This window comes from Anneissia japonica, unplaced genomic scaffold (genome assembly GCF_011630105.1).
Source record: "Anneissia japonica isolate Jap-2015-1 unplaced genomic scaffold, ASM1163010v1 scaffold4536_len1192065_cov207, whole genome shotgun sequence".
Lineage (NCBI taxonomy): Eukaryota > Metazoa > Echinodermata > Crinoidea > Comatulida > Comatulidae > Anneissia > Anneissia japonica.
The window spans coordinates 1,155,537-1,166,696 of NW_022703183.1; the positions used below are offsets into that span (position 1 = coordinate 1,155,537).

General features: G+C 34.6%; 1 protein-coding gene across 1 annotated transcript in view; it reads right to left on the minus strand.

Annotated features, from left to right (window-relative positions):
• Window positions 1-413: 413 nt before the first annotated feature.
• LOC117104337 (endoplasmic reticulum metallopeptidase 1-like) overlaps window positions 414-11,160 on the minus strand; it is a 15,294-nt gene continuing 4,547 nt past the window's right edge. Inside the window, exons 2-10 of the mRNA XM_033245154.1 lie at window positions 10,539-10,631; window positions 7,492-7,695; window positions 7,133-7,362; window positions 6,660-6,834; window positions 5,992-6,194; window positions 5,593-5,738; window positions 5,045-5,154; window positions 3,676-3,851; window positions 414-3,258 (exon numbers count right to left, since the gene is read on the minus strand). Coding sequence (XP_033101045.1) covers window positions 3,091-3,258; window positions 3,676-3,851; window positions 5,045-5,154; window positions 5,593-5,738; window positions 5,992-6,194; window positions 6,660-6,834; window positions 7,133-7,362; window positions 7,492-7,695; window positions 10,539-10,631 — 1,505 coding nt within the window. The 3' untranslated portion in view covers window positions 414-3,090. The remainder of the gene's footprint in view (window positions 3,259-3,675; window positions 3,852-5,044; window positions 5,155-5,592; window positions 5,739-5,991; window positions 6,195-6,659; window positions 6,835-7,132; window positions 7,363-7,491; window positions 7,696-10,538; window positions 10,632-11,160) is intronic.

The following is an 11,160-nucleotide window of genomic DNA, read 5'->3' on the forward strand; positions in this document are numbered from 1 at the left end:
TGTTTATGAGGTAGAGTTTCACAACACTTTAATAAAGAAATATACATGATGCGAAAGCAAAAAGTTTCCACGAAAGCTATAGAATTGCTTTACTTTCCTTAAAATCCTTATCCGGGCTTGAATGCTTAGTAAATGGCCTCCTTGGAAGGTAAATTCACTCCAGATTTCAAGACGGAGTACAGCTACAATAATCGGCCGGGAAGGAAATTCATAGGGGGAGAGACATAATTCCTGGGGCACCCGACCACTGTCACTGAACATCACTTCTGCTTTAGTGTTGAGACGTCAGTGCGCATTAGTGTGCCACTTAGCATACTCATTACCAAAGTTACAATGTTTAAAAACGTTTTTAAACTAGTTGAGAAATTCATCATAAGGAATATACATATATACTGGACAGGAAACACACCAGGTATGAATTTTTCAAAATAATTTATTATTATAAATCGATAGCAATTACATACAACCATACACCGCAATAATTGTATAATTACGCCTAGAGGATCACAGCTCACACTAGGTAAATCTATACCAAACAACAGTAACTCATATTTATACCCCATGCGTATGTATTGCGCCAATGAAAACAAGGAGAAAATACTGTTTAAATGAAAGCTCATGGTTCTAATACGGTGTAGACCTATTGGTCAAATACTGTCCAGTTCACCATGTGAATGCAAGCTTTTTGTAATAATGTTGGGTAAATACTGTCCAGTTCACTGTGTGAATGCAAAATTATTGTCATATTGTCGGTCACTTTCCAGTTCACTGTGGGAATGCATGCTTGTTGTCCTAATAGTGTGGGTCAAATACAGTACTGCCCAGTTCACTGTGAATGTAAGCTTGTTGTTCTAATAGTGTTCAAATCTGCCCAGTTCACTGTGTGAATACATGCTTGTTGTCCTAATAGTGTGGGTCAAATACTGCCCAGTTCACTGTGAATGTAAGCTTGTTGTTCTAATAGTGTTCAAATCTGCCCAGTTCACTGTGTGAATGCATGCTTGTTGTCCTAATAGTGTGGGTCAAATACTGCCCAGTTCACTGTGAATGTAAGCTTGTTGTTCTAATAGTGTGGGTCAAATACTGCCCAGTTCACTGTGAATGTAAGCTTGTTGTCCTAATAGTGTGGGTCAAATACTGCCCAGTTCACTGTGAATGTAAGCTTGTTGTTCTAATAGTGTTAAAATACTGCCCAGTTCACTGTGAATGTAAGCTTGTTGTCCTAATAATGTGGGTCAAATACTGCCCAGTTCACTGTGTCATTATAATATGTTGCAGTGGAATGGCATCTAACTACACTAATATTCAATTTAAAGACAAAATGTAAGTGTTAACCTACCCTATAATGTGCATCCAGAAATAAAGTTTAGTTACCCTACTTCAACATACATCTTTATCTTTCAATTACAGTTAATATAACTGCTTTATAATCGATTGACTCCTAATTGAAGTCCACACACATGATACACAAAATATTATTAATGGATACTCTTTGACTGTTTTAGAAAAAGTGTCTATCCATCAAAGCCTCATAAACAATATAAACAAACAGATAGCGGATTTGGAACACAGAACTCAACAATGATTATTTCATCACTGTATCAATAATGAAAAATACAGCAGGAGCAAGTTAAATTAACAGTACAAAGAAAATCACAACTTCATGATCGTATCGTTCATTATAACCTGGAATTACTATTGCAAATCTTATAGCTGCTTGCATAGATAAATATTTAAAATGTTTTACTAAAAATGTCACATTAATGTCCAATTAAACATATATAATTGTTCACATTTATTATAATAATCATCTACTGCGTTCAGAATGTACATGCATAAATTTGTTATTCAGACATCCTCTGCCCAAACCCAAGGTCCCCATTAGAATTTTTACTCAAGCCTAAACTTTTACCTCTGCCCAAAATAGACAATTCATATTTCACAATGCTAACACCCTTGGAAATTCACTATCTTAATTCTTCATTACAGTACACCATTCTCCTTCAAAATATTCAGTATTTATTTTTACTTCTTAAGTCTCCCTCCAACGAAAGACTACTTGACACCAGGGTTTTCATGATCTTTAAATGTTCAGTCTTTAATTGGAAAATTAATGACTATAAAGATAAAAGGAATTAATTTGTACCTCAGAAAAAGTGGTCTCTAATTGGAGGTGGTCTTTAATTGAAGGGGTGTTTAATTAGAAAGAGCCCTGTATTAATAAATTATGAAATTATTTTATCACGGTAGTTGCCATTTTTTCAATTGTTACCTCTGTCAAGAATGTATTCACTGCTGTCTATCTGTCTGTCTGTTACCAAGACTACGCCAAAACTAATGAATAGATCATCATAAAAATTAGTGGAATGGTACATATTAATCGAAGCAAGACCCCTTTTAATTTTCGAAAGACAAGGTCAAGAAAATTTGATTTTATACCCTCTAGCATAAAAGATAATGGTAATTGCCCCTCGTACTCAGGCAGCACTCAAGAACACAATGTGCCTGAATGCGACAGGCGTTTCCATTATTTTCTTGAGGGTATGCAGTGTCGCCCATCATACATGGCCTGTGTATTGTTAGTACTCCTTCAGGCAGATGGTGGAGGTACGCACTTCATGGAGTGACTGCTCTAGTTTAAATTTGTGTTAATGATTAATACAATATCAATGCACACACTTAAAAAGGTGAAACATCATTAGGTGATCACAATTAATAATTTAAACGGTCCAAAAGTAATTGAACCACACACTTATTAATCCTCATGTTGCAAATAATTAGTGTACCCAATTAATGACCTAATAATACCCAAGTATCATCACAAGTAATGTACCCACTTAACAAACTAAACAGTGCAAATATCATTAGAAGTATGTAGGCGGATACTGGTGGTACCGTAAACACCAACATCAGGTTGACTTAAAAGGTCTACACTTTGTAGGTGGATAACACCCAATCAGGTTGACTTAAAAGGTCCACAGATCACAGGTGGATACTAACGGTACTGTAAACACTCAATCAGGATGACTTAAAAGGTCCACAGATCATAGGTGGATATTATGGGTACGGTAAACACCCAATCAGGTTGACTTAAAATGTCCACAGATCATAGGTGGATACTATGGGTACGGTAAACACCCAATCAGGTTGTTGGCTAGAAAATGACTTCATCTCTGGTGTTGTTTTCTTTCCATGTACGTAATATGCACTCACGGCAATGTCAAATACTTCACTGCCATTAGACAACCCTTCAGGCGTCTTAGCATTTCATATTAAAAAAGAAAACAGATATTTTACCATCATTTATTTATTTTTCATGTGTTGTGCACATGAGTACCATATCATTTTATTATTTTTAGTAATGTATAATTTTGTTATTATTATAACTCGACAGTCGGAGAGTTACCAAGAAGCATCTTTATCACCATTACCTTTAGCATCTTCATCATCATAATTATCAATTATCATCAATATGTTTTTTTTCAAAAATCATAAAATAAAATAAAATTCTTTTATAGAACCATAGTCATTAACATCATTGATGTAGGCTAATGTTGTTTCCAAGCAGCCTTTATTTTATTTGGTTGTTGTAGTGTTCTATCCATATGATTAATTTTTACTACCTTTGGTAGAGGTTTACCAGCACCTTCACTAGTATGCAAATGATGCACATACCTGTACTTGTAGCCACATAGTCCATGATTCAATGTCCCAACCACCACCATAGTATATAAAGTACACACTTCCACCATCACCATCACCAGTCAATGGTGGCACTTCAGGTGTCAGGGACCATTTCAACACCTTACACCCTGGTTTCGGTGATATAAATACAGTCATGTGTTCTGATCCTGCAGGGGGTAAAACAATTTAAAATTAGTAACATAAACCTATGGAATTGGTACTGTCTATAATGTGCCATTACTTATGGCTTGAAGTGCAAGCCATGTTTCCTCATTTAAACAACTTTGGTGGATAATACCACATTATTATCATAGTTGAGAGTGGGGGTGTGAAGGACCAATTAGATTTTATATTGTCTTGACGTGGAACCATTTGTGGTGAAGCATCAATCAAGAGAATGCAGGAAGATGGTGATCCATTGCATCCAACGTCAACTACAGCAGCGTTCCGCAAACTTTTTACTTCACGACCTATTTACGATTCCAGGCACCAAGCCGTGGCCCAGCAGCCCAGCCGTGCCAGGGACCAAAGGTTAAAGGTTAACCTTTCCTCTAACCAAATCCTGGCAAGAACTTTTGATCATGAAGCCTCCATGTATCTACATATTTTGACATCATTATCTCTCTCAGTGATAAAATTTCATTGTATACAAATTAAATATTATTTTATTAAATTAATAATACCGTACATTTGTGTTTTCCCCCTCCCCACAATTGTTGATTGTTTTTTTTTTCTACCATGATTCAACCAAACACGGTTCAGCCACACACGTCATAACTTTCTCTTTCCAAAAACTTTTACGCACACTCTGTTACTCCGCAACTTTTAAAGACTACCTTACCAAAGAGGTATTATGTTTTAGTAATAAAGTATCCACATGGGCATTCGGTTATCAAGAAATGTGTGGTGTTGTTTACTGTAGTGATCTTTCTAAGACAGGTCTTATATTTATTTTTATCTTTAGCTCATGACTCATCCCATCATTCCTCCATACCGGATTTACTCGATCTTACAGGGTTAATACTAGACGATAACATAGTGTCTAGCTCCCGAGGGGGCATAGACAAAAAAACAGATTACTCAAATAGCACACATCATCTAACACTTTAGCAGCATGTGCAAGCGACACATTCGTTGTAACAATGAAGTGGCTTTATTAAAAACTATTTTCTCCATGATGAAATGTCTCTTTGTTATTTTTTTTTTCAATTTCCAGACGACTTCGCGGCCCTCCAAAAATGTTTCGCGGCCCAAATTTGGGCCGCGGACCATAGTTTGTGGAACGTCGAAATAGAGGAACAAAACATGAGAAGGGTACTCAGGATTGCTAATTTAATGAAGAATTTAGTCCACACCTCACCTGTAAATGTGAAAGTAAGATTCTGTAGCGAACCTAACTTGGTTCGCGAGACCAGGTCAAGCTTCACATGGTCCACATCAGAATGCTTTGCTGGTAATAGAAAGTTCTTCCTGCAATATTGAACCAAAAATCATATTCAACAGATTCCTGACACACCCATCATTATATCTGTTTTAAGAATAATGGTTATGGCATTGATCATGTATAATAAAAGCAGTGATTACTGCAAAGTAAAGCCTGTAATAAACACAGCTTTACCTTACAGGAAACAAAAGTAGTATAATTTACTGTGTAACAGATTTGGTGTCAACCTGCAACTAAGAAAGACACTACTAGCTTAGTGCCGGATGTTTTGATAATGGAATAGCTAATACAGTAGCTTTAATATGATTTATCATTAACATTATCGTTATCATTATTATCTTTATTATCATTAACATTATCATTATCATTATTATCCTTACCATTAGCATTATTATTGTTATTATTATGAAGTTCATTTCACAGGCACTTGCCAGCAGTGTATGTCACGTTCATCAGGTCATTACCTTAGCATTGGTCGAACTGAGAAGTAGAATGGATAGCCACAGTAAGGAAGGTTCTTCTCACAGACAGCAAGCTTTGCTGATTCTAGCTCTGGTATATATTCAGCTAAATCCTTCACTCCCAAAGCATCCCTGTCTCTTATACACATCTAGATGTGTATAAGAGACACCCATGTATCTATTATATTTATAGATATTTTTTATATAAAAAGTATAAATAAATTAGCTAAACACTAATGCTGTTAGTAACAACATACTGTGGAAAATGGTTAGTATCTTGAATGCTAATCCTTAATGTCCTATATGAAAAATAAAAAGGTTAAAAGTCCTTAATATGTTCAAAACTCATTGAAACATTGAATTTACTTGTAATGGTTAAGTATTGATGAAGTTTTCAATAACAAAAAATGGTCTTTTGTAAATGTAACCTACCAGATAGCTTGTACAGACTAGAACACTTATAAAAACAATGGTTCCAACAAAATATTCAGGATTTATCTCAGAACCTGAGCGTCCCATAATAGGTATGAAGGTCTCAAATGTCACCCATAATATGTATATGGACATTAAGAGAGGGAATGATACTGCTGCCAGCAATGGGGTTACTGCAAAAAAGTCACAATTAACACCATTATCACAACTTTAAGCTCAGTTATAAATACATGTTTTTGGATATAAGGTGAATAAATACCACCAAAAGACATTAATTATAGTAGTGTTACACAGTAATGATATCAGAACTGTGCAATATTTTTATAATATTCCGTTATAATTACTATTATTAGTATTATTACTGTATTTGTAGTGTTAGTGATTCAATATTCTTGTACAATTCATTACTATCATATAGTATAAATTGTTTTTGCATTTTAATTTATGAAATATATAATCTAGACTATCTAGGTATATTCTGTCTATATATTAGTACAGATTTTATATTTAGAATATTTGCAAAAAAAACCAATAAAAATAAAGAATGCAATCCAACCAATTGTCATCATTCCATGCTATGTATACCTAGCAATGTGTACCTAGCAATCAAACATGCTTAATAAATTATTGCAGCTCACCAAAACTACTTGTGAAGTTCAAAAGAATGTTTCTACCCAACAACGGAGAAGCTACCCACATCATTGCATAGAATGCCGAGTCAGATTGCTTGATGCCAAGAACTAGGAGAATGACTAACCACAGCACCAGAGTCACATCAAAGAATAATGCATCCAGACTAGACTGAGAGATGTTCTAAAAATCAATGAAAAGAACAAACAAATCAAATATCTACATTCCATCATGTACCATGATTTCCCCTGTAGAATTAGTTTTTTTTTTGTAAAAACAAAAGTGCTTGTCACAGACTTATCATGGCTACGTTTTTTCTTTATCTAGACTCGGTCTAGGGACACACAGCCATTCATGTCATTTGGATTTCCGCATTATTTTTTTTTATTTATGAAAATAAAAAAAAGAGGCAGCCAAAATGAAAATGACAAAAGGAGTGAGAAACATTTTTAAAAATTTGGACAAAAATATTGATGCTTACCTTGAAAGTAGTAAACTTAAGATAATCATGAGAGCAAATCATAGCTAACACCCCTGGTAACCAGTACAAACCAACCAGCAAAAAAGGGTTTGCAAACCAGGACATTTTCTTATCAATTATACTGAGGAACTGTGCCATTGTCAAGACTGTCATTCCAGCTATAACCATTACTACAAGGGTGCAAACAACACCTTTCAGTAGTAATCCTGGACTCAGAGACTGATGGTTTCCTAGGATCAAATATAACAGAATGTATATTAGATTGTGATTATTGTTACATTAACATTTGAAATATGATATAAATCAATAGAATAGTTTGTAACACAGTTGTGTTATAATATTGTTTAAAATAACATTACCTTTTCTGAATTTCAGGATAATACTCAAAGCACCACATATTCCCACAAGAGTGTTGATTATCTTGCCAATTTGAGATGTATATGTAACCATGAACAACCCCAAAACATCAAAAAATATCACAGAACCAAATTTCTCTTCCTCTGTGTGGTCTATCATCACGGAAGTGTTGGCAAGGGCATGCACAAGAGACAGCACATTATCCCCTGGAGAAAAAAAAAATGAACATACGCATTAACATTATTAAGAGTTGGCAAGGGTATGTAAAAGAGACAGCAAATTATGACCTGGAGAAAAAATGAACATACATTATTTGTTTTCCTCATCAAAATAAAGCTCATTGGTATCATTTTATGTGAGTTGGAAGAAAGTGCAGGATTGGTCCTTTTTGAAGTTTTACACAAATATTGTCAGTGTTGAGGCATACATGTTTTTTGTTTTTTGGTTAAAAACCAACTTAAAATTGCTTTTATGCTATTTTAATACACTTCTGCCATTTCCTAAGTATTTTGCCTATAATTTACTTAATACTACTGTCTGCTATAGTATGTCAGTAACCAGTAGGTGTTGCCTGCGAGAGCTGCTGTTTCTGCTTACTGCTGTTTTTGCTCGGTAGCATTTCAGTTTGCTTGTTTCAGCTGTTAATCAGCTATGTTGTTATTTTTAGTATACCACTTGTTGCATGTGCTATAGCTCCTACAGTATTTCTGCCTTTTCGGCTATGTACTGATATTTTGCTGATGCTTTTTGTAAACACTGTTGTGAGACTGTGCTATAGCTGCCTTTTCAGCTGTTTTTGCTATATAGCATTGGGGTTTCCTTGTTATTGCTTTGCTTTCGTTCAGCTATGCTGATTTTAATGATTGTTCATTGAAAAATGCTATAGCTGCCATTGCTGTGTGTTGGCTACTATTAAATAGGGGTTTGCGCCAATAGCTGTTAGGGTTATGCGTGTCTGCAATTTACCATCGATTAGGCGTTTGCGACGATAGGCGTTCGGGTTAAGCAATTTAGGTGTTTTCGCTGATAGGCGTTTGGATTAAATACGTCAGGCGTTTGCACCGACGAATGGGGGGTTGAGAACGTCACCAGTACAAGTTATATTTTTGGTAGGGGATGGAGCACGTCAGAATTTTAATATTGAATAGGCGTTTGCGACGACAGGCGTTAGGGTTAAGCACGTCAACAGTTTACTATTGAATAGGTGTTTGCGATAGGGAGTAGGGTTAAGCACATCAGGTGTTTACCATTTGCCAATGAACAGGCATTTGTACCGATAAACGTTAGTGTTAATAAGCACTGCAGCAGTCACCAGTAAGAACTGTGTACACTAATGAATAGGCATTTGCACGGGCCATTTGCAATGGATAGCTAGTTACTTTCCCTATTTGTTATTTTTCAATTAATACGCATATGTAACTGATATGCATTTTATGTATTATGTTACATTCAGTCATATTTCATATTTTCATGACACAACTACATAAATCTAATGTTTCACCTAAACTCTATATAGCTGTTACTGTATCTACATTTGGAAGCAGGTCAACTCGGCCTCAAGTCAAGTCGGCCCCAGTCAACTCGGCTCCAAGTCAACTCGGCCCCAAATCAACTCGGCCCCATGTCAACTCGGCCCAAGTCAACTCGGCCCCAAGGCAACTCGGCCCCATGTCAACTTGGCCCCATGTCAACTCTACTTTACCATAGAAACCTAATAATGATGATAAAGAAGATCATGATGATAGGTGATGACAGTCTCCTGTGGAAGATTAATTGCCGGGTCCTTTGATGTGAAGTGTCAACTTAGGCCCGTATTTTATTATCGTCGTTGTCATAGTTTATTTATTTATTTATTAACCATATTTAGAGTGGGCAACCCATACAGAACATGTCTGATGTTCAGGGGCCCACTGAAATACAAAAAGGTAAAATTTATATAAAAATATATCCTATCTATCAATTAATCATTACATTTCAATATAGCAAACACTTAAATACAAAGATATAAAATGGTATAAAAATATAGTCAATCAAACAATGTATAATAATAATAATTAAAAAAGCAAACATACAAACTTACAAGTAAAAATCATACAAACAATCACCAGGACACACACACACATACCCACACAAACTATGAAAAGCAAAATCTAAAATCTTGTGCTAAATACAGACTATCCCCTTAAAGTGTAAACAAGCTTGTATATACTGGTACTAGAGGAACTTGTCAAGTAGTACAGTAATCTCTTTCCCTCAGACTCTCCTTTTCCTCTCTTCGAAGTCCCTTCAAGCTCCGACGTTTTAGCATCACATTGTATTTGTTGAATTTAAACAATTTTAGGTGCTGATTAATGTTTTCATTGTTTGTTAAAAATAAATCAAAGCATACATAATTGAAATGAACACAATAATCATTATAATTATAGCCTTGTACGTTATTTTGAGTGATATAGATGAATTCGTTGACATTGAAAACATATGTGTAGACACCAAAACTAAACATTTGGTCTCATATGACTGAATTTAAGGAACCACTTTAAACATTATCCAAATTTAACAACCTTTGACTGTTAAATTTGTCTACTAAGAATTAAATCTCAAATCTTGTGGTAAACCCTAGCCCCTTAAAGTGTAAACAAGTGTGTGTTCCTTTACTGTAAATTTGTACTCCGAATCAGCTACTTGGGCTGCTATTGTACAAATGGTTTTTTGAATAAAAGAAATGAAAGGTATATCCTGGTACTAGAGGAACTTGCCAAGTGGTAAATCGCTTTTCATAGCTTTTCCTCTCTCCAAGTCCCTGGAAGTTTCAAAGCTTTAGGATCACAAGAGCAGTATTTGTTTGAATTTAGACAATTTTAAGTATTGATTAACGTTTTCAGTTTTTGTTTAAAATAAATAAAAATACACAATTGAAATTAACACAATAATCAATAATTATTGCCTCGTACGTTATTCTGAGTGATATAGATGAATTCGTTAATATTGAAAACATAAGAACCACTTAACATTATCCGAATTTAATAACCACCATTCTTATCTTATATACCTGCTCTTTGAATAGATCCTTCTGGGATATGGAGCAAGTCATCATATTTTGTGTGGTAGACGTAACCATTGGTAATATATGCAATATCAACACCTGCAGATAAAAAGCACCAAACATAGTATTCTAATGGCATCCCAACTATGACATCAACTGAATGTTCAAAGTGTAGTTAAATGTTCAGAAATGTGCAAATATTGGACAGTGTGGCTCAAAAATATATTATTACATAAAATGTTAATAACTAGCACTAACTTGGACTTAAGGGAAATATCTTTTGTGTTATTTTCCCCTTAACATCATGATATTTTCCCCTTAATGTAGTTTACTTAATTGTTCTTTACTTTCTCCATTGTCTAAGTTCCCCTTAAGGTAGGTTTCAGTAACATAATAATAATAATAATAATAATAATAATAATAATAGATCTTTTATTCATAACTCAATCCATATGTACAATGATGACTTTAATAGATAAACTTCAGTAAACTAACTCTTGTAAATAATTGTATCATTTTGTATTTTCTGTTTTATTTATGTCCTTGATTAATTTATTGTTATATGTCTAACTTTTATACTATTTTTTTTTGCATCAGGAAGACGAATTTTACTTGTATTTTATGTACC